The sequence below is a fragment of the Lytechinus variegatus genome, chromosome 2 (assembly GCF_018143015.1).
Source record: "Lytechinus variegatus isolate NC3 chromosome 2, Lvar_3.0, whole genome shotgun sequence".
In the NCBI taxonomy this organism is placed as follows: Eukaryota; Metazoa; Echinodermata; class Echinoidea; order Temnopleuroida; family Toxopneustidae; genus Lytechinus; species Lytechinus variegatus.
Window position 1 is genome coordinate 134,232 of NC_054741.1, and position 24,509 is coordinate 158,740.

Genomic DNA, 24,509 nt, shown 5'->3' on the forward strand with positions numbered 1-24,509 from the left:
ACATCTCTTCATTTTCCTATTTCCTTCCCTGTCTTCCCACCTTCCTTCTCTCCATGTTCTTTCTTTTCCCTTTCTTGTCCATTTTCTTGTTTTCTTCTCTTCTTCCTTTTGTTTACCTCCCTTTTCTTTCTTTTTTCCCTTTCCCTTTCCCAATGCATGCGTTGAAATATGACGTGAAAAACATGAACACAATCATCGTACACCATTATGTCGTACACGCAAAAATGTGTATGTGAATGTTTTGCTCAGCGAACGTGGCCAATGTCGATCGCAGTGTAGTGCAGTGCATGGAGTAGATGTATCCCGTGGTTCAACCAATCTTGCATCTTATCGTACGAGAAAAATTGTAGCCAAAATTTTCACAGAAACATCTCCAATACGTTTTCATGAACATACGTTTACATGAACGTCAAAACAAACTTAGGTAACATGTGAACTACAGGTTGGACGGACAGCATAAGGGTAAGAAGGTCCACATATTTTTGTTTTATTCTCTATGCTAATCAATCTATTTACAATGTTTCCGTTGCCTGTACTGTGCTCCTCGCCGAACTCGCTGGGGGAGAAACTCGACGGATGCCTTGCTATAACAAAGATTGACGAGCGTATACACTGAATTAGCAGACTACGCTCGCAGGGATATTTTGGGTTGGTAAAAGTGGAATGGCCAGCGATCGACGAAGAATCAGTCGTGGGCGGTAGTGGGCGCTATGTGAGTGCTCGTAAATTCAGCAAAATGCTGTTTAAATTCAGCGAGGAAAATGACTTCATTTCTCAGTGTTTATTTGAAATTTTAATATTTCCAAGAAGAAATTCTGTCAATTTCTTATTGAACTGTTATCAGCAATTGTTATTCAATGGAAAAGATCAATTCAAGCGGATTTTTTGTATCCTTTACCAACACTATCCACGAGCTTTAAGAATTTTATGCTCTGTACACAAAACTCCCATACAGGTGATGTTGGCAGGAATCGAATCAGGGTCAAGAAGTGCACAAACACAGGTTCATCAACATAATGAGTGTTTGCAAGGGGTATTCAACTTGGTTAATTTGGTCCTTTACAAGGCTACAAACATGTACGTCATACGATATTGTAATAGATCTACACCGACAGTTCTTGAATAGATGCGAGAAAATGCAAGTTCATGTTCATGACAAAGTATGTGCTTCGTGGAATGAGGATGTGTTGTTCCCTTGTCCAATATATAGTATGTTCATCAGGCAATATACATGTAGCACATGGCATGATGTGATTTTGAATGAATGAACTGCATTGCAATGATAGGCCTACATGTACAACTTATATTATTGTTTGTAATATCCCTACCGTACTCCCATAAGTGGAATCCACTATCACGTTTGTCTATGTACACCAAAATTATTTTCTGCTTTAAATAGCCTAATCTTGCACACCTTTCTTTCGTATTCAAAACATGTCCAAAACTAGGGGCATGTTTAAGTGACCTCATATTCAACTAACGAACATGAATCATGATTCCAAACACAACTATGATAACTTTGGAATCAATCTACAATCTCTCCAAAGCATTTTGTCTCTAGAGCCAGTGCACTTTGCACAGCAATGGTTGCATTAAAATACATTGCAATACACCTTTTCAATAATTAACAATAGAATCATTATAATAAACATTTCTTAGTTCTCAAGTTAATTTCATTGAAAAGGTATTTTAAATATGTTTACTATAAACTCCTGTAGGATTATGGGATCATTTGCATCTAGATTCATTCATTGCAGCCGTGGCTTGCTTCAGCGCAAATCAAACTATACATCACAGTAAAAAAATACCTCCTAATTATTACCTACCACACAAATATTTATTAAAATATGGTATCAAATTATTTTGAATATCAGGCCATAAATAATAATTGTGTTCACAACATATTTACTTGTACAGGTAGGTGGTCTGTCTCTGACATATCAACTCCTAATTTCGTCAGAATTTTTTTTCTTAATTTATTAATCTTTTATACTTTTGTTTGTCACCAACTTTTTCCGAATTGGCTGCAACAATTTCCCTGAATTTTTTGTTATATATGAAGTCTATTGTGGAGACGCAATACTAAGCTTTCCAAGGTCATCAGGTCATGACGTCATCTACATGTAGGTGCCATTTTGTAAAATTCTTAAATTAATCATATCTACATAATAGATCATCAATAATCCATCATATTTAGAGCATATCAGCTTGAGGTCAAAGGTCAACTGTCGATGTTCTTAAAAGTCATGCAGAGATCATTAAGCGCGTATGTGACCTAATGTTTGAGAAATTTTGGTGAATTTTTTTGGGGAGGGGTTTTTTTCACATCGTAAAACATCATATTAAATTTTCAAGTAAACGCTGCAATATTGAAAGGCTCCTGGGTTGTAAAATTTCTATTCATTAGGACAATTTGTGGAATTTCCCTGATTTTGTTTATCTTTCTGGTCATTTTTATTAAACTTTTATTTAACATTTAGTATAACAAATTTTCAAGTACCTTCTGTGACACATCGTTCAATTTCTTATTAGACATTTTGCCGAAATTTTTTAAGGAATATTCATATTAAAAATCATCAACACAGAATTTTCAAGTAAGAACTTTGAAATTGATATATAACGGAATCATGAAAATTCTTGTCGAATATTTCGTCGGCGGTCATCTGAATTGTCATATCAGTCAATTTTAGTCAAAAAATTGATTTTGAGATTTTTGCAGAAAATTAAAGTACAAATCCTACACTATTCATGACTCAATTTCTAGGCAGCCATTTACTTTTATTTTCTGAGATATAGAGAGGATTTTCAAGAAGATGCCATACATTGTTTTATTACAATGCGCAAAGCCCATTGGAAACATCTATACTGTAACAGAGCGATACGTTTTGACTGACCGCGTGCATTAAAATTGCGGTCAGTGTTGTTATATTCCCTATGGCGCTTCTATACGGGGGAAATCTAAACCACTCAAACTGAAATTACAAGCATGTAGCTCTTTTGCGATATTTTCTTTGATCCGTGCTTTTGTGTAAAAATAAGGATACCATTGTCAAGCAATTGTCTTGGTCTTTCCAACCATGTATTTCTCTAGCAATGAAAATGTTGTAAGGCTGGGGAACTAAATGTGAAAATTATAGTAAAAGGCAATTCTAAGAAAAGGTCACCCTAGAAGGCAAAATTTCATATTTAATTTTAGAAGTTATCTTTGGTGAGGTAAGAAAGCTCAAATGATGAATTTTAAAATTTCATTAGAAAAAATTGATAATATGCATATTTATGCTAATTTCGGGCACCTAATTTGCATAATTGGTAAAATGGGCGTTACGTATGGGACGATTTTAAAAACTCATAGAAAATAAAAAGAAAACTTGTGAGATTTAGTCATAGGTGGGAGATAGACCCCCTAACATCTTATTACATTTGGGGAAAAACAGTGGTGCCATCTAATTAATTATGCAAATTAGGTCTTGTCCAAGGATGAAATGTCCCATACGTAACATTTTAAGGATTTTTTTAAAGTTATTTCTCATAATACAATACCGGTACTTGTATTGTTGCTTCTCTGGGAAGTTCTAATTTATTAAGTATGGAAATGTTATACTCCAAAAAGTTTCAAAAATAGAGTTTACTTTTTAATTAAAAGTTAATGAAAAAATTGTTACGTATGGGATAACATGTTACGTACATGTATGGGACATTTACACATAATGTCAATGGGGAGATTTGTGTACAAAGTGAATGGAGAAAAACAAATTTCAAGAGTGCCTTAAAATAATAATAATAATAGTACATTTCTTAAATACGCATAACACCTACAGGTCTCTATGCGCGAGTGACTAAATCAAACATTCTGAAAAAGGTGGGTTTTTAATTGAACTTTGAATTTCTCAAGCTGGGTAATATTTCTTAATGTCGATGGAAGAGAATTCCATTGTGCTGGTGCAGCTTTCTGGAAAGCCCGATCCCCATATGATTTGGTCTTGACAGTAATTTCAGAGAGAAGATTTTGTGAGCCAGAACGGAGATTACGCTTAGGTTTATGAATCTGGACAAGTTCTTGAAGATAAGCAGGGGCAATACCATGAATACATTTGAATGTTAATATGAGAAGTTTATATTTGATCCTTGATCGAATGGGTAGCCAATGAAGGTCAGATAAAATAGGGGAGATGTGTTCAAATTTTCCTTTTCGAGTTATAAGTCTTGCAGCAGAATTTTGGATATGTTGTAATTTATCGAGAAGCGATTCCGGTATTCCGAATAGTAAACTATTTTTATTATCTTAAGTGACTTAAGATGAAGGCATGTACTAATTTTTCTGTTGTTTTCCTATCAAGATATTTTCTCATTTTCCCAATTTTGTGTAACCCAATTGCAGCAGCCCTACAAATATTGTTAACATGGGACTTCATTCCTAATTCATTCTCGACAATTACCCCTAGATCCCGTGCCTTGGAGACTGGCTGAATAATAGAACCAGCAACATTTAGAGTTGAGACATTATCTGAGTTTCTGTGACGCGATGTTATGTGCAAGATTTCAGTTTTCTCAGAATTCAACTTCAAACCATTCATAATTGACCATTTCATAATTTCATCTAAACAAGACTCTATCCTAGGGATAATTGAACTACGGTCCTTATCTGAGAACATCATATATAACTGGGTATCATCTGCATATACAATTCTGCTCATACCTTGCTCCTCAATAATGGATTCTAGAGAAGCAGTATATTATATAACACAGCGGTCCCATTACAGAACCCTGAGGTACGCCATCTGACAACGAAACTGGTGCAGATGACACACAATCAATTACTACACTCTGAGAACGATTTCTAATATATGAGTTGAACCAGTTCAATGCTAGACCTGAAAAACCATATCTGGAGGACAGACAAGATAGCAAAATATCATGATTAATACAGTCAAAAGCAGAAGAGTATTCAAGCAACACAAGAAGTGCTTCCTTGCCCTTATCAGCCGTTAGCAGGAGGTCGTAGATACGAAGCATAGCTGTTTCAACACTATGGTCCTTTCTATAAGCTGATTGTGTTTTGCCATACAGATCATTGGATGAGAGATAAGCATGAACCTGCTTAGCACATGCCCGCTCAATTATCTTACCAATGAACTTCAGTTTAGCTATCAGCCTGTAGTTTTTCAGCACCTCAGGATCTAGTCCAGGTTTTTTCAAAAGAGGATTGACATTTGCCTGTTTAAGCGAATCTGGAAAGTGGCCATTTCTGAATGACAGGTTGATGTTCCGAGCAATCACAGGAGACAATTCATACACACATTTCTTGACAAGCCATGTCGGTAGAGGATCCAGCTCACAGGAGGTAGATGGGGAATCTATAATCAATTTCTTCACTGCTTCAACAGTAACACAGTCAAACTCTAACATACAAGGATGCTCTCCTGGTGGCACATCAGTGGCTGGTTTAGGTGAACTTACAGGTGCTAACGCAAAAGAAGACGTGTCCCGGATCATATCCAACTCACACTTGATGTTGTCAATTTTGTCAGAGAAGAACTGTGAGAAATGTTCTGCAAGTTGGCGCCTGTTCATACCCTCGTTTGAAGGAAGGGTTTTGCTTGAAGATGGCGAGGATAATCTACAAACTTTCTGGAACAGTTGACGTGCACTACAGCCTTCAAAAGAAAGTCTGTAATATTCTTTCTTTGCCTGTTCAAGCATGTTCTTATAAAGAATACGTTGCTTTCTGAAGATTTGTCGATATACCTCAAGTTTAGATGAATTCCACAAGCGTTCCCATCTACGCAGATCCTGTTTAGCTTTACGGAGGGAATTATTATACCATGGTGCATGGGGACGGGCTCGAACTTCTCGTATCGTCTCAGGTGCATGGACATCCATAAGATCTGCTAGAACATTTTCATACTGATCGATGAGAACATTGAGATCAGAAGATGGAGTGACGCAGAGTGTTGACGAACGAATATCAGATCGAAAGGCATCAATGTCCATGTCTCGAAATTTGCGAAATTTGACCTTCACCTTGTGTTGCTCTGGTTTACTCAAGTTCAACCAACATTCAACAACGGCATGGTCTGATGGCAAAGGATTTGATGTCTTAACTTCATTGACGAAGTTATCCAAAGCTCGTGTCAAGATAAGATCCAAAGTGTGTCCGGCCTCGTGCGTAGGACCTGCCACCAATTGACTGAAGCTAGCCGAGGAAATGATATCATTAAATACCACAGCATTTTGATTGGAAGCATCGTCCACATGAAAGTTAAAGTCTCCGCACAGCATGACAAAACCGGGATGTAAAGCAATGTCTTCCAGGAGAAGTAAAAATTCATTGTAGAATAGAGGAACAGTCAAGCGCTTATCTGAAGTCATTTGTGGCCTGTAGACTACTACAAAACGAACAGGTAAGCAGTTACTGGAACTAATAATCAAGTCCATGTATTCAAATGACTCAAATACTTTGGTTTCGTACAATCGAACATCAAATGACTTCCGAAGGCAGATGCATATTCCCCCTCCTCTCCTGTTTAGTCGTGGCACATGGTGCAGCTGATAGTCTGGAAGTGTACTTTGTAAATCTGCCAAAATGTGATGACTTCGATAATCCGCTGTCAGCCAGGTCTCTGTAATAGCAAAGATGTCAATGCTTCTCTCAATTATTAGATCACAGAGCACATGAGTTTTCTCATTGAGCGAACGGGCATTCCATAAGGCAAAAGTACACTTATCATTGCCTAGTGAAGATCCAAACGATGATAACAATGAAGGATCAGGCCCAGGCCGAAGGTCTGATATCAGTGACGTTGAAGGCAAAGACGACTCCGATGATAGTGAAGAAGGCTCCAGCTCAAGAGAGAGGCTTTCAGAAGTGGTATAACCTGTTGAGCTATTACTAGCAAGGTTTTGGTCCCCAAGCTTTTTAAAATTCTGATCAACTGCTCTCGGAATGACAAAATGGCGCCTCCGATTCCTTCCACCCTTGTGGCCACGTCTAGTTTTAGCTTTTCTATGAATCTTAAGATCTCTGATTCTTTCCCTCACACATGGTTCCAGATGGTACGCAACATGATGACGTAGGTTGCAAAGCTGTGCACTCGTGTATGCTCTTTGAACAGGCAAGGTGGGATCTAGACTGGTTGACGTAGATGAATTTTCAACGCCAGTTGGTCCTGGGTTCATGTGAACATCTCCACACTGTGCAAGTTGAAGTTGAAGTTGGAATGTACATACAGCATTGCTGTAGTAGGCTATTCTCCTTCCACAAAAGCCCTTGTGTGGGTGTTCTTTATTCTTCAGGTCATGACTGTAAGAGTTAAGTTGATGTCCATTGTAAGAAGATCCAGCAATGAATTGAACTGAAATCACCAGGACAATAAGTTGAATAGCCTTCATTGTGAAGGTAACTCCAATCAAAAGAGGAATTAACTTCAAAAATAGTTGAATGACCAGTTACTGGTTCTGTACTGCAATAATGGCTGCTTGCTACCTTGTTAAGAGAACCAATGTCCAAAACATTTCAACCCAAAAGAACAGCTACATCTTGTGAAGAACAGCAATAAAATGATCTAGCCAAGCCCAGACCACTCAATGAAGGTCCTAGTACAGTTTGAACACTAAACACAATCAAAATAAACAGTAAAACGGGAAAGAGTGCAGAGGAGGAAAGAGCCGCTGTTACGCGCTCAGTCTCACTCATAATAAAAGTGATTATTTACCATTTCTTTAGTTTTTAAAGACTGATTTGTTATGAATACTGTTTAATGAAAACAACTGAAGCCAAAAATTGTGAAAATGGAAAAATATGAAAAAATGAAAAACAAGAAAAAAATATTGAAATGGCTAATTTCCTCTTCAGTCATATCAAATATGTCTCAATAGAAAGTTTTAAAAGACAGAAACTCTTTTGTTATTTCCATATTTTGAATTATTTCAATTTTTTTAATTATGGGGAAAATTGTGTACGTTCTCTATGGGGACAAAATGTCCCATACGTAACTGTCCCATACGTAACATGTCATTAATTTGTTTAATTAGAGTCTGTAATTAGAGGGATTTGGCTTAAGCCTTATGACATGAAACTTGCCTTAGATATACTAGAGTATTGTGACTTCTATCACACTAAGTTACAAGTTGTCAAATGAAATACTTTCAGAGAATTCTCAACTTGAAAAAAATGTTTTAAAAGTTGTCTTTTTTTTGCGTCCCATATGTAACAGCCCATCTTTTCTCTCTAGAAGGTCAAGGTCAAATGTCACCATTTTTTTGCATGATTACTCTTCTCCTAGATGTCTACCATCATGAGGGTATTCAATCTAATCAAAGTCATTTAACACTATTTTTCAGGTCATTAAAGCCTCTGAAATGTCCCTTACGTAACGCGCGCGAATTCTTGGACTTGCCCTAAACTGTGAAGTCAATTTTCTCTGAAATGGGTTTACACCGTCGTACATGTATGTGTGATACAGCGGTTCGGAAGACCGCCAACGATTTAAGTAAAATCTTGAAAAATCTTGCTGAAATTTTGAAAAAAAAATTTTAAAAATTGATCTACATACTCAGACAACATAACCGATGAATTTTAAGTCAGTCATTGGCATTTTGAAGCTTTCGATCGTAAAAAAAATAAAAAAATTTAGCAGAAATTTTTGCAAATTTATCAATATTTAAGATTTTTTTTATTCAAAAACAAGCATTACCTATGAATTTTCAAGCAAAATGCTATGGAACTGACACCAAGTGACATTGTTGAAATTCTTGCTGGAAACTAAATTGAAATCTACCCCCAAAAATGCAGACATTATAATCAAGAGATTTTTCATAAATTGTGGATAAAAAACATCAATAATGATGCAGCTGTCGAGTAAAAAGTAGGCCTAACTGCTGTGAATTTTAAGGTGCCTTTCATTATGCCATTTTGAGTAAGCCGATTTCAGTAAAATCGTCTGAAATTTTTAAGGATTTTCAAGGCTTATTACGTATGCCTCAAACTACATTTTTTATTTTAGATCATGAGCATTGGCACCATTATAATCATCATGATATTCATCACGATTGTCATCATTGTAATGTTCACTATAGTTATAACCAAAATTTATTCCCATGATTCAACTCAGTGACATGCAAATGAGAAAGTAGACGATGTCCATCACTCGCTATTTATTTTGTGCTTTATTATATGAAATATGAAATATATTCTAATTTTCTTCTCATTGTCAAGTGTACGAATACATGTAATTCCTCCCTGAACATATGGAATTAGAATTGTTTAATACTATAAGGTTCAGTCAAGTTGGTCCTTATTGTCAAATCTGTTTTTAAAAAAAATATTGTATAATTCAAACAATGAAAAAACAGAATATTTAATGATGGACATCATCGACTGAGTCACCTAGTACAAGTGCTTATATTCATTGTTTTGTGAAAAATAAGCAAAACTTTATTAAAAATGTCATAACTTTCTTATTTTACATCCAATTGTGATGAAATTTTCAGCACTATGCTAGTTTGATTTTTCTCTATTCATTCAAGTCAGCATTTTCCTGGGGTGGACTTGACCTTTAAGATGGGGGATATAGAATCAATTCCTCACAACATACTGTAAGTAAACCCCTACATCTCTATGATAAGTACTTTTATTATATTATATGTGTTAATGTGATTAACATGCAATTCTGGGTAAAGATAGTAAAGATTGATGTTCGTTTGCAAGAAAATTTCCTCATCATCATTGACACATGTACATGCCATCTTCAAGGGATGTTTGGCCTTTGTGTTCTGAGAAATTCACATCAAACCTTCTCATTATCCTGAATACTACATGGAATAAATATGGTTAGAAATAGAAAAAAAATGATACCATTCCCAATACAAAATTGAGCCATTCCTGAATAAAAGCTGTTGAATTTAAGCTAATCATTAACAAGGCAATAAAAACAACACCAGCCCTGTTGAAAAATGCAAATTGACAACTCTGCAGTACATTTAACTTAAATGTATTGCAAAGTTGCCAATTTGCATTTTTAAAGCCTGTGTATAGCTTTGGTAAAGGGTCAATAATGTGATTGATAATCGAATATCATCTAATATGACAGTCTTACTGAAGCGTAGAGACCGTTAGATATTTTTCCAACTGCACTTCTCTGAGAAAATTTCAAATATTCAAATCTTAGATATATAGCGCCCTCTCTCGGCGATGCTTGCTTTAAATTAAAAAATGGGCATTCAAGCACTTATCTTATAAATTTAGTGATTAGATATCCAAAAGTTACAAAGAACATATCTTGAAAGTTTCAGCCCATTCCATGATTTGGAATACATGTAGGATTTAATTGAAAGACAAAAACACACAGATATTTTAATTTGATCGGGTGACCCGATCAAGTTAACTTTCCATGTAAAATCGCAAAATTTATCATGTAAAACACATTTTCATTTCATATCCTCCACATCATAACTGTTATAGGGCATATCCATTCAATTAGCTAGCAATGAATTGGAATAGTGATAGGTGCATTTTGGTGGATTTACCAAAACTATACAAACAGGGATAGTTAGACTCATATCATGTCTATTTTTTTTCAAGTATAAAAGTCAAAGGGAAATGAATGATTGTTGCAGATTCGAGTAGCATAATAGCGATAAGATTAATTTTATACTTTATGAATGATAGTACAGGTTAACTCACCTGCAGCAATACGGAGCCTGTGCTTAGAACAATCCTCAGACAAGCATTCTGACCTGCTTCCCAACGTGACAATGCATGTATATCATGTATAATACCATATGGGAGTGGGCATTCCATGTAACCTTGTGGCTGAAATTTAAGAAGAAATGACAAAATATAAAAACTATAGCCATGCTTGAAAACACAGAATTCAAAGTCTACCAGTAGGGTCATTGACAGATACAGAACTTTAGAAACAAGTGGAATTGCCTCTGGCCGTCTCACCTGCATCACACGATTCAATATAGCAGCAGTGCTGACTTTGAAAACTACATGTACTATAACTCGCACAAGATGTTCAGTGATACTTGGTTACTCTTAAATGTATGTCCACGTTTTATTAAACTATATATACACTTACAGAGATATGATGGTAATTCAAAAAAAAAAAAAAACAATTCGGCCAAAGTTCATTGACCTTTGACCATGGTCAAAGGTCATCATGTGACCTGAAACTTGCATACATGTAGGATGTTCAGTGATACTTGATTAACTATTAATGTCCAAGTTTCATGAATCAGATCCATAAACTTTCAAAGTTATGATGGTAATTCAACAGATACCCCCATTTTGGCTATAGTTCACTGACCCAAAATGACCTTTGACCTTGGTCATGTGGTTTGATACTCTGCTATGCAGGTGAGACAAAAATGGAAGTCATGAAGGTGTATAAAGGAAGCAAATGGAGAGAATGGAAAAGAGAGGAGAGAAAAGGAGGAAAAAACAGAAAAGAAGGAGAAAAGGAAAAAGAGATAATGTTCATCAAATTTTGACATGTACTAGGCCTACATGTATGATGTACACACCATATCATAAATACAGATGGTACATGTAGCAGGTAAAATTCAGACTTAAAAAAATAAAACATCAAATATTTGTAACACAGTAAAATATAGTAAAATATGCAATGATGTACATCGAATAAAGTAAAACATACATGTATATGGGCCTACATGTACTGGTATGTAGACAGTTGTACATGTACAAATCATAAACACAATTTATCATTAAACAGCAATCCCTTTCATGTACATGTAGTGATGTACGGTATTGTTTCTTGGAACTGCTTTATAACCCATGGATATGGATTTACAATAGGCAAGTTGTGGTTGAATATTGTAAAGACAAATAATCTTAATTACAAGGGCATACAACTGAACAACAAGGCTACACAGTAAATGGGGTAGCGACTACACTCATCAATTAACGAGAATACAGCTCACTGCCGACTGTACAAGCATGTAGTACGTATTAACCAAAATGCTACATGCATAAACTGATGGCGTTACAGTGCAACCAGGGATATGCAACAACATAGAGCTCCACAATATTTCAGAACACCATTGCAGTGTGTGGATAGATGGATGTATAGATGTATTTGTGTGTGTGTGTAATACATGGTGTATCAGTCCCCAGCTCTTCCAATGACCAACAACGCAGAGTCTATTGTCAGTTCCAAGTGAGATTGAGAGAGGCAGACTTCAGGTTTTTTTCCCTCCTTCTCAATATCCTTCCACAAACTCGTCTTCTTCACCCAATATGCTAATGTGCTCTTTACAGGCAGCCAAGGCAAGGCACAATTCTTGGTGTCACTTTCTGAATATTATAGGGACATTGATAATAAAGATTAACAATCATTTGGAATAATGGAATATGATGTATCATGATTTGGTTATGTCTGAAAAGTAGGCCTATATTTAATACAAGACTATGCAAAATCTCATTGTGAAGTTAAAATATTGTCTGCCAAATGATTAATGGTCTTTCTTCAAACTGTCTTCACTCACTAATGCATGAATTGTGTCTGTATTATGTAGGTCAACATGTCATACATGCATCATACTTTTTGCTTAAAGTGTACACATGATGAAACATCAGTCATGGGGGATGGCATCATGCGCTTTATGGACTACCTTCTTTTTCTATGACCGTTTACAGTGCTGGGCAAGGCAGAGCTTGGGCTCAATTGCGGTACTCGGCCTCCCTATTTTGTGCGTTTACAGTGACGGGCTCGGCCCAGCCTAAATTTTAGCGTTTCAATACTTTGTCATAGAGGTACTCTACAAAATGTAAACAAACAATTATTTTATGGCACCCTGGGGTCATGCTGGGGGGGGAAGACAATTAAACCACAGGGAGAGTTTCAAACAAAACAAGTGCCTTTCACTTCCTGAGTTGCGTCTGGTACTGCATTTGGCCCTGCGTGCATTTACAGAGAAAAAATGGCCGGGCCGAGCTGCGGCCAAGACAACCTCCAGAGCTGGGCCAAATGCGCGGCTGCTTTTGGTACATTTGTCTTTTTGAGCGTTTACAGTAATTTCAGGCTGGGCTTGGCCGCAGCTCAGCCCGGCCTTTTTTTTTCAAGTGCTGTAAACGGGGTGGAAGTGGAACTATGCAATGGCGTCATTTTCAAAATACATTGAACAGCTTCCCCAAGGGGGGCCACTTGCATTGACGAGTGGATACCATGCGCGACCTAAAAACAATGTAAAAAGGATTCAAGGTAGGGCAAGTTTATACGTACGTAACGTGATATGGGTGTCAAAAACACAAAAATAATGAAAAAAGGGTATCTATTTGGCTAGGAAAGATACATGTTTAGGATCAGATTTTCGGGGCTGATAAAACAAATTAAAACGTTTTATAGAGGATGTCCTTTTTGCCACAACACTACGTGTTTAGAGTCCGATTTAGGCAAGCTGTGGAACGTGGGGCGGTACTAAACCAAAATTGTGTAAAGGTAAAACTGACGACCAACGGACCCGTGACATAATGATAAAATATCGCTGAACTTGTTTAGGGGTTTATTTCAGGGAATACTTGCCTTGGAAGAGTATCGTTTTGTTTCCAATACTTGTTAAGGGTTTCACCCACCAATACTTGTTAAGGGGTGCATTTTCAGAATATGAAAAATACGTGTTTAGGGTGCTTTTCGAGACCCCATGGTCGCGCATGGTATCCACTCGTCAATTAAAGTGCCCCCCCCCGAACAGCTTTTCCTTCCCTATAATGCATAAATTTTTCATACAAAAATGTATGTACATGTACATGTAATAGTCTTTTAAGTGATACTTTGTTTTATCATTTTCAAACAAAGCAAAATACATGTACATGACTGTAACAAAGTTATTTTAGACTGTATCTCTAAACACAAAGCAATCAGCTTAAAAGTAGAATGAATGCCTCTGGCGGCCTCACCTGCATCATGCGATTCAATACACATGTAGCAGCAGTGCTGACTTTGAAAACTACTATAGAATAATTATTCACAAAATGCAACCATTCATATAATGATACAATACTACTTTCATTGACATTTGACCTTGATCATGTGACCTTAAGCTTGTCAGTTATACATGTACTTGATTACCCCTATTTTTATACACTATAGATCTATAAGCTTTGAAAGGTCATGTGACCTGAAACTCGCACAAGATGTTCAGTGATACTTGGTTACTCTTATGTCCAAGTATCATGAATCAGATCAATAAACTTTCGAAGTTATGATGGTAATTCAACAGATACCCCCATTATGGCAGAAGTCAGTTCATTGACCTTTGACCTTGGTCATGTGACCTGAAATGTGCACAGGATGTTCAGTGATACTTGAATAAGCTTACATGTATATCCAAGTTTTATGAACTAGACCAATAAACTTTCAAAGTTATGATGACAATTCAACAAATACCCCCAATATGGCCGAAGTTCATTGACCTTAAATGACCTTTGATCTTGATCATGTGACCTGAAATTCACACAGGATGTATAGTGGTACTTGATTACTCTTACATGTATATCCAAGTTTTATGAACTATGTGACTCAAAATTCAGGCAGGATGTTCAGTAAAACTTTCATGAACTACATACTTTCTAAGTAATGCTGTCATTTCAAGAACTTACTGTAACCTTCATTTAAGATTTGGTTATGACGCCGCCGCCGCCGCCGTCGGAAAAGCGGCGCCTATACATGTACAGGTAGTTTCACTCTGCTTCGCAGGTACATGTGTAAGACAAAAAACTAGATTCTAATTCGTCATGCGGACATATTAGGTCATCTGTCGTAGATAGATGTAGATAAAACAAACATAATTATTTTTATATTACTATTAAAGGAGTAGATATTAGATTGAAAGATACAGGTATATAGACAGACATACATGTATATTTAAACAGATCATATAAGAAAGATAGATTAATAGATAAATGGATGGAGAGATAAACTAGAGATGCTCGGCGGATGGCGGGTCGCGCAGCCGAGCAGATGTATCCCCCAACCCACCGAGTCATCCGTCATTGCGATAGAGCTCACACAGAAACTTGACAAATAAATACAATTGTCATGGCGACAATGACCCTAGCATGCAGGTCCCCCCAAGCCCATTTACCATCCAAGTGTGGTTGAAAAGTGACTTAGGGTTGCGGAGAAAGAGAGTCTTGCATGTAAACTTCAACGTTGCCCTGAAAATGACCTTTGACCTTACCATGTGACCTCTAACTGCAGCATAACATGCAGGTCCCTCAAGTCATGTACCATCCAAGTTTTGTTGAAAAGTGACTTACGGTTGCGGAGTTAAGTGTCATAAGAGAGTCTTGCTTGTAAACTTCAACGTTGACCTGAAAATCACCTTTGACCTTACCATGTGACCTCCGACTACAGCATTACATGCAGGTCCCTCAAGTCCATCTACCATCCAAGTTTGGTTGAAAAGCGACTTACAGCTGTGGAGATTCATGTGTCAGATTTGTGACGGACGGACAATAGATGGACATTTGGATTCAATCACATAGTTTGGAAAGATTATAAACAAAACAAAAATCAGAGTACTATTTTAATATTTTCAGTGCATGTAAAAGACACTTTCATGATAAATTTTTAAAAATGTATGTTTGATGGTATTTAACGCTGTTGATTGATTGGACATCCGCTTTATTCACCATGTGAAATCTCGGTTCAACAGATTTCTGGGATATGAAATTTGACCTCTGACATCAGGAAAGTGGAGAAGTTCTCCGGTGAGCTTTCATATTGGCCTTATTTTAAATGATGGGTGAACTTCGTCAGGGAAAGTGTTTCACCAGGGAAGTTCTCCACCTCAAGAGGGGAAGTTAGCCTGTGTACTTTACTTTTCAAACTGGACACTTTCCCCTTCGCTGGTGAAGTTCACCAGGAAAAGCGCAATATGAAAGGGGTGTACATGTACATGTGTCGAATTTGGTTCTATGCAACCAAGGAGGTTTAAATGAGATGGAGTAACAGCAAACAAAATCCCTTTGAAGAAGCTTTGAAGCCGCCAGCAGAAAGTATGTCAGGCATGCACTTTGCTCAACATCTCTTGCAATTTTGTAGACAAATGATTTCCGCGTGACTCCGCAGCTATACATGTAGGTCATTATATACATGTACATGTACAAAGGGAATGCTATTGTGATGATAATTACTTTTTGCCGCATCTGGTCTGGCTGTATGTGTAGTACCTGTACATAATTCAGAGGCAGACGAAAATAAACTATGCAATACATGTACAGTGTACATGTATGTCCTAAAATATGACTCAAATTTCCTCGACTGGGCATGTGCGGGCACTCACCTGGCATATAATGAATAGCAATATTCCATCGACCACATTTGAAATTTTCATTTGCCGCAAACGATCGGAAGTGTTAAAATCTGGTTTCAATAAAGGTCAAATTCTTACTTTTTCCACTAATTAAAGGTAAATTGATATACATGTAATCTGGGCAAATATCTCAGCGTAATAGTGCTTGGTTATTGATGTCTTGTCATGCGTACAAATTTCTGTTTGTTTTTTAAATATGAAAGATGGAAACTCGATCCAAATGGATCCCAGGCCCCCCTTGAGATCTTGGCCATTGGCCGCACGATCATGCCGAAAATTTGCGAGCAGGTTGTCTGGAACATAATCTACAATACTACATGTATACAGTAATTTATTTCATGCAAATTGGTATAAAGCAATTATGCTAATTTAACTTTAAGCATAATTAGTAAGCAAAATCGTACTTTTCCCTCCTACTCCCTAACAAAGCTCTAATTGTTCCAATTTTTGGTATAAAATCTCTTTTTGATGTTCCTAGCAATGAATTTTACACACATTATTGAATTTTTAATGACATGTGTGTTGTTAACCATACATGGACAAAATCTAATGTAACCGTAACGTGAGTAACCATATTATCTGCACCCGAAGTGAAAACCATGTGTTCTTTATTTTTTCATTATATACAAAGTTTGTCTCCCTAGTATACTTCTTTGAATGGATATAATCAACTTTCATAAAAGCCTTGTATGAGGAGACTTTTCACTTATGTCGACTTTTCATTTTATGCATGTCCAAATCATGTAACGTGAGTAACCGACACATTCCAAAGATTTGCCAGGAGCATAATAAAATTTCCCAAGTTTTGTTTTTATACAAAGGATAGTCAGACTGTGTACTTTGTTGTGATAAGGAGATGTTTAGTTCCTATCAATAATAATGGAGTTACAGCTCCAAGTATGAGTCAAGGTGTCTCCAAATGTAACGTAACCGTGGAATAACCCATATAGGCATACTATAATGAACATTTCAGTATACACATAAATCCGTGCATGCTTTGCCACTACATAATTTGCCGGGGGGAGGGACGTGTAACTCAATACAATTACAATTATCACACTGTGTGTATGCATTTTTTCTTCTGTTGGAAAATGAAATAAAGTAAACACGAATTTGAATACGGTACAATCAAGCCAATCATTTGATCTCAGTGTACATTACTGATGAGTAAAATCAAATCCTGTACTGTCCAATGTAAAGTACCTGCATTTCCACTGCATACATGTACATGTATTAGCTTCTTTTCATACAGGATGTAACATTGTCAATAACATGTACATGTACATCCTGTATCACGAAAATGGCTGATAGTCTTCTTCACATACACACAGTCACACACACAATATGGAGTAGGGACCATGATTTTCTGTTCACCCAAATAAAATCAAAACATATAATCTGCTTCATTTGTTTTGTTTAATATTAAAATTCATTGGGGGGAAGCCCCCACTTTTTTCAAAAACGTAACAATATCTGATTATGATTCTTTTGTAGGTCAGCCGACTCAGCCCCAACCCCCCCCCCCCTTGACTCTTATATATCCAAGTTTTATGATCTAGACAAGAGTTACACACTTAATTCAACAAATACCCCCAACATGGCCAATGTCCATTGACCTTTGACCTTGGTCATGTGACCTGACTCTTAAGTCCACGTTTTATGTTTAGACCAATACACTTACAGAGATAGGATGGTGGTACAGTGTAATTCAACAAATCCCCCCAACATGGCCAAAGTTTATTGACCTTAGGGGAGACCCGGGTTAGTTGGAACATTTTTAACAAAATTGGCTGTAAAATCCAAATAGATTTTATTCGAGAAACAATCATATCAGCTTGAAGCATATATCTAAGGGCTTCAAATGTACCCCATACAATTTTTAACTCTATGGTTACTGGAAAAATCCACCTTGAACAAGATCATCGCAAATGTTCCAACTTACCCCAATAAGGGGCAAGTTGGATCATGGTATGGGTATGGGGTAAGTAGGAACACTACAAGGTCAATTACTACTTAAAACTGTTATTTGCTTACTTTTTTTTCACGTTCAAAATGTTTAAAGAGTGGATTTGTTGAACTTTATGTTTTCTATCATACAGCCACTCACACAAGCAGACTGTGTTGTAAAATTCCGCATATTTGGGTGCGATCGATTTTACATGCAATTAAGTGTACTATCAGCTATTTCATGTACTTCTGCGTCAAATTTACAAGAAAAAATTCTTTATATTCTTTTACATTAATCAATTATGCAAATAAGCATATTAAATTTGCCCTTAATTTTTTTTTTATGTTTTTGCCTTTAACTCTATTTATTAAGCTAGTAAAATGCTAATTTTTGGTGAGAGTATCAAGACAATATTCACATAATTTATTCATAACAAATATCCACCAAAAATTGAAAAAATATAATTTCTTATGTATTTTTTGGGGGGGTTATTCGTATTTGTTTGTTTTTTCGAACCTTTGTTTTTTCCAATGAACTTTGTCTGGACTCTTTTGCGATCATAAATAGCATAAAATAAATCTATTTGAACCAACAAAAGTAAAAAAATAATCATTCATTTATGACTTTTGGTTGAAAAACACAATTTGCATTGATCTTGTATATGGAATCACGTTTTTGAGCAATTTTGGGTCTGACATGCACGTACTAAATGTTGCGTAATTTTGAAACCGCTCACACAGGCATCACAAATTTGGTCTCAAATGATGTGCAAGACTTGAAAGTAAAAAGTCAGCGAGCAGTGTAGTAAAAAAAAAATTGCACGACAGCATAGTGACAAAATTTCTCGAGAGGGGCTCAAATTGACCTCTCCCCCAGTTTGATAAGGGTATTAGGGGCCTACAATAGACCTTAAATGCATACTCAGACCTAACTGACACAACAAGCATGGTATACAATACATGTTCAGAAGAGTGAGAAATACTTCATATATTTTTTTCTCATATCCAATGTTTTTATTCATAATTATGTAAGGGGTAAGTTGGAACATGTTCCAACTAGCCCCTTCAATTTTGTTCCAACTAACCCCAGAGGCCCATTTGACGTTTAGCTTACAGCACAAAAAAGGATTTCACCATGGCATAATAATAACCTCATTTTGTAGCTTGGTACAAGTGTCTATTATACCCTCAAAGTGCTCAAAGTGCTCAAACTGGCCAACTTGATCTACATGTACATGTATAAACTTCTCTGAGAAAATCAAACATTTCTGAAAGAGAAAAAATTACTCCGAAGGTCAAAAAAAAAATTTGTTTCCAACTTCACAAGGCTTCTTGCACATTATCGTGGATGGCTGTTGATAATGACAATAAATTGAGGGCAGTATTGCAGAAATTCATTTAAAGATGTTAAAGAAAATTACAATGTTCCAACTAACCCCGGTCTCCCCTGCATGACCTTTGACCTTGATCATGTAACCTGAAACTCGCACAGTATATTCAGTACTACTTGATTACTCTAGTCTTATGTCAAAGTTTCATGAGTCAGATCCATAAACTTCCAAAGTTATGATGGTAATTAAACAGATACCCCCGATTTGGCCAAAGTTCATTGACCCTAAATGACCTTTGACCTTGGTCATGTGATGTGAAACTCATGTAGGATGTTCAGTAATACTTGATTAAAGGTCAAGTCCACCCTAAATGCTGATTTGAATAAACAGAGATAATCAAACTACTAGCATAGTGCTGAAAATTTCATCGAAATCGGATGTAAAATAAGAAAGTTATGACATTTTAAAGTTTCACTTATTTTTCACAAAACAGTGATATGCAAGGCGAGTCAGTCAATGTCCATCACTCAATATTTCTATTGTTCGAATTATACAATATTATTTCTTGCAGATTTGACAATGAATAAGTACCAACTTGACTGAACCATATAGTATTAAACAATGCTAACTCCAATGTTCAGGGAGGAATTATTCGTATCACTTGACAATGAGAAAATTTCATTTTTCTATACAAAAGAAATAGTGAGTGGATGACGACAAATGACAAAGTCTCCTCATTTGCATACCAGCCAGGAAGTGCATACATGTAACTGTTTTGTGAAATTAGGCAAAAATTTATAATGTCATAATTTTCTTATTTTATTTCCCATTTTGATGAAATTTTCAGTGTTATGCTTGTTGGATTTTTCTTAATTTATTCAAATCAAGTTCACCTTTTTGTTAGGGTGGACTTGTCCTTTAACCTTATGTCCACATTTCATGAACTAGGTCCATATATTTTTTAAGTTATTCTGTCATTTCAAAAACTTAACCTTCGGTCAAGATTTGGTGTTGACGCCGCAACTATCGGAAAAGCGGGGCTATACTATAGTCTCAAGTCTGCTATGCAGGTGAGACAAAAGCAACAACCCCAAATAGTGGCGTACATTCGAGGGGAGATGGGCTTAGGGGGCACTTGCCCCTCCAAATTTTTTAAGACTAAGAACAAAAAAAAGAAAAGGAACAAGGGTGAAATACAATGTACTGTATGCCTAAATCTATCACAATGACACAAGATTGGATTTCTGTAAAATTGAACAATTTTTAAGATTTTGCACTCTCACGCAATTTTTTACAAATTTTGCATGACAATATAACCATATCCTGCTCCCTCAAATTTTTTGGCTCATGACATTATGCCACTGAACCCAAAATCAAATCTGATTAACAAGCAAGCAGGCAAAGCAGCATTTTTAGATCTACATATAGTAAGTAAGTGATTGTATTACCGACCGGCCTTGTATTACCGAACGCGTGCATCATATGCGTCAGAAAATAATAAAATACGCTCAAACCTTTGCAACTTCCTTCCAAAGGGAACTTAAATAGAAAAATGATGAAAAATTATCAAAAACACAATTTCGAAGTCTTTATATCCTCAAAACAATAAAATATGGTCAAAATAGCTCATCAGTGACTTTGTTTTCCCAACTTTTCCCATAGAAAACACACGTTCGGTAATACGATACCTTTTCAAGTGACCAAAATATTTCACTTGCGAAGAGGGGTCCGATTGGAAGCTGATGTCGTAAAAATGAAAAACAATTTCGGCAAAATTTCTGCATGTTTATATTTTGTAGGTATTTGTGTATTTATGGTGAAAGTTTGGTGAATTTTATTGGAATAATGTATTTGATATGATCAAATTCATGAAAAGTGTTCGGTAATACGATCCACTACCATACCGTACATAATAAAATAAACAAAAGTGTATTCTACTCACATTTCTAGAATAAATTGTTGTATCACCCAACACCAATTGATGTGTTTCCCATCGTCTCATGAATTTGAGATTCAAGATTTTATTCACTACTGTGTTTGCATGGTTTATTCTGCATATTTGGATGCCACTTTCATGGATCAATTTGTATTTCAGTTCTCCACAATCAGGGCCATAACCTCCAGAGAATCCCATGGTTTCCAAATTAGATTCCAAATTTGTTCTTCAAGTCTGGCAAATCCTTGTCTCTCTTCAGCTAGTAGATTTGGTCTTGGAGCTAGTTACACAGAATTTTGCACTTGCAGAGGGCTAGCCTAGGGAATAATGTCCTAATATTAACGTTAATCCTGCATTGGACTCCTTGGAGGTCTGCTCAGCTTAGTCTCCTCCATAAAATACCGGTAACGACATGCGTCATTATCATCTCAGTAAATTAATAATTCCACTAAAAAGGCTGAAAAAGATCCGTGAAATGAAGTAGTCTACGTCTATAGTATAGGGCTTACTCCTACTCTAGATCATGTAGATCCTGGTGGCAAAATCAAAGCCAAAGTCGCGCTCTTCAGCGCAAAGTCTGTTAGGGCCTATAACCCGATCAGCTTAATATGACGTTCATACAATCCATGTTTGCTCGGCTGGCAGGAAGGACAACAAACGTACCACAGATCTAATTCTACAAATGCAATTCGCATGGGCTTATTTCCCTATATATTCACATTAACAACAATAAATTGTACTCTATACTCTCACAGATCAAAATCAAATATTCTTTTCAAATTTTCAAAACACAAAGCGTGAAAACTCAGTAGAAAATGCCTGAAATACTCCGGATACACGAAACTCGAAAGACTTGTTCACGGATGTTGTTTAGATATCTTATTATTAATCGTGAAAGTGCAACGCTGTGGGGCGCTAGCTAGCTAGCTACGTACATGGTGGAAACAAAGAGATCTTACAATGTATGGTAAAATAAAACTTTTGAAAATGTATGCATTTTCAAAATTAAATCATGTTTCTTCACTGATGAAAGTCCCAAAAGACGTTTTTAAGGAAATAGAAAAACTTTCTTTCAATTCTATTTGGGGAGGAAAAGATAGAATAAAACGCAAGGTTTTATATCAAGACTATTCTGTTGGAGGACTGAGAGCTCCAAATTTTGAGGTCTTTGTTAAAACCCAACGGATAATGTGGATTAAACGTTTACTAGATGGAGGGGAAAGTTCGGGTTAGAAAGCAACCTTCGAATATTTTTTTAGTTCTTTAGGTGGTCGAATCATATTTCTGTGTGATTATGATAAGAGTAGAATGAATTTGAAAGGTATACCATTATTTTACATAGATATGCTGAAGGCATGGCACGAATTGGATAAGTGTAGACATTTTGGAGGGAAAAGTAATCCCATTATTTTTAATAACAAGCGTATATGCCTCAATAATAAGACCTTTTTTTATATTGAATTATTTCAGAAAGGTATAGTTAAGGTCTCGGATATAATAGTTGGAGGTCAATTAAGACCAGTTTCATACTGGTATAATCTAAATTTTCATCTGAAGACCTGCTCAAAATTCAAAAGATATTTTCAGTAATAACAGAAGAGCTAGTGGATACAAGGAGATTTTATGGAAATGGATACAGACAACTTTGAAATTCAATTGATGATATGTGGGCATGTTCAGAAATTATGTGATATAAAATCTAGACGAATATATGACCACTTCATTGAAAATTTTCAAATTGATTATGTATTTCATGTTACAGATGGGCAATCCGAATATGATTTGGGAATGGGGGAACTGAAAGAAGTATTTCTGAGACTGAAATGTGCAATGCTATGCAATAAACACAGAGAATTTCAATACAAATAATTACAAGGGGCTGTGTACATGAAAAGGGAACTTTTTAAATTTGGTTTTGAGACAGATAATTTGTGCTCCTTTTGTAAAAAAGAAGTTGAGACTTCCAACATCTATTTTTTATTGTCCTGAAGTTATAAGCAATTATGGGAAGAGATGAGTAAAATATTTCAACTGAATGAACTTGACGCTGACAATTAGAAAACAATTTTCATGGGGATATCTGGAAATACCACAAGGGTAGCTTTAATAAACTGTATTATATTCTTAATCAAGTATATTATTTTTAGTTCAAGAAAACAGGGAATATTGCCAACCGTACAGAAATTGACACATTTGGTTAAAGAGTATAGGGATACGGAATATCAAATAGCGTTTAAAAAAGGAAAGCTGGGGATGCACTAAAGGAAATGGGAACAAATCAATGCACACCTTTCTTAATACTGTGGATGTATTGGTTGCTTCATGTTGTTTGTGTTGTTTATTTGTTCAAATACAGATAGCTGTACCAGAGCAGGATGCATCGTGTGTGGGTGTACGTGTGTAGATGGATGTGTGAGTTCTGTGACGGGGAAAGGGGGCTGTGGGTGATGGTGAGTTGAAGTGAGCATGTGTGAGTGTTTGGGGAGAGAGATGAGGGGCAGGGGGTATGGTGGTTTAGGTGAGTGTGTATGTTTTATGATAATAATCTTCCTCTTATTAACCTTTGAAATAGTCTTTTATTTTATTTCTTCTACAATAATGCAAAAGAGATTATTTCTATTCTATTCAGGGAAAAGGTCATCCTTTACAAAGTTTTTTCTTTTCTTTGTTATTTTGTCGTTTGATATGGTTTTTTTTTCTCTGCTTTCACATTGTTATAGAAGAGAAATTTGGCTGTTTAATTTCATTTGTAATCATTTGAAAAATATTTGTAATCTCATTGATATTGATATATTTATTTGTTTGATTGTTTATTGATTGTATACATGCAAAGAATCTTTATTTATATGAATTGTGATTGTAAACTTATTGATTTGAAAGAGGAAGAAAATAAAACATTATTCAAAACAAAAAAAAAGTAACTCTCGATCCCGAGCGTTTCTCAATCGTCGCTCAGT

The 24,509-nt window shown here is 36.0% G+C and overlaps 1 protein-coding gene across 1 annotated transcript in view; it reads right to left on the reverse strand.

The window, feature by feature from the left end:
* LOC121406994 (C-Maf-inducing protein-like) overlaps nucleotides 1–22,424 on the reverse strand; it is an 89,478-nt gene extending 67,054 nt beyond the window's left edge. The window contains exons 1-2 of the mRNA XM_041597867.1: nucleotides 21,559–22,424; nucleotides 10,682–10,810 (exon numbers count right to left, since the gene is read on the reverse strand). Coding sequence (XP_041453801.1) covers nucleotides 10,682–10,810; nucleotides 21,559–21,750 — 321 coding nt within the window. The 5' untranslated portion in view covers nucleotides 21,751–22,424. The remainder of the gene's footprint in view (nucleotides 1–10,681; nucleotides 10,811–21,558) is intronic.
* Between the last annotated feature and the right edge of the window lie 2,085 nt (nucleotides 22,425–24,509).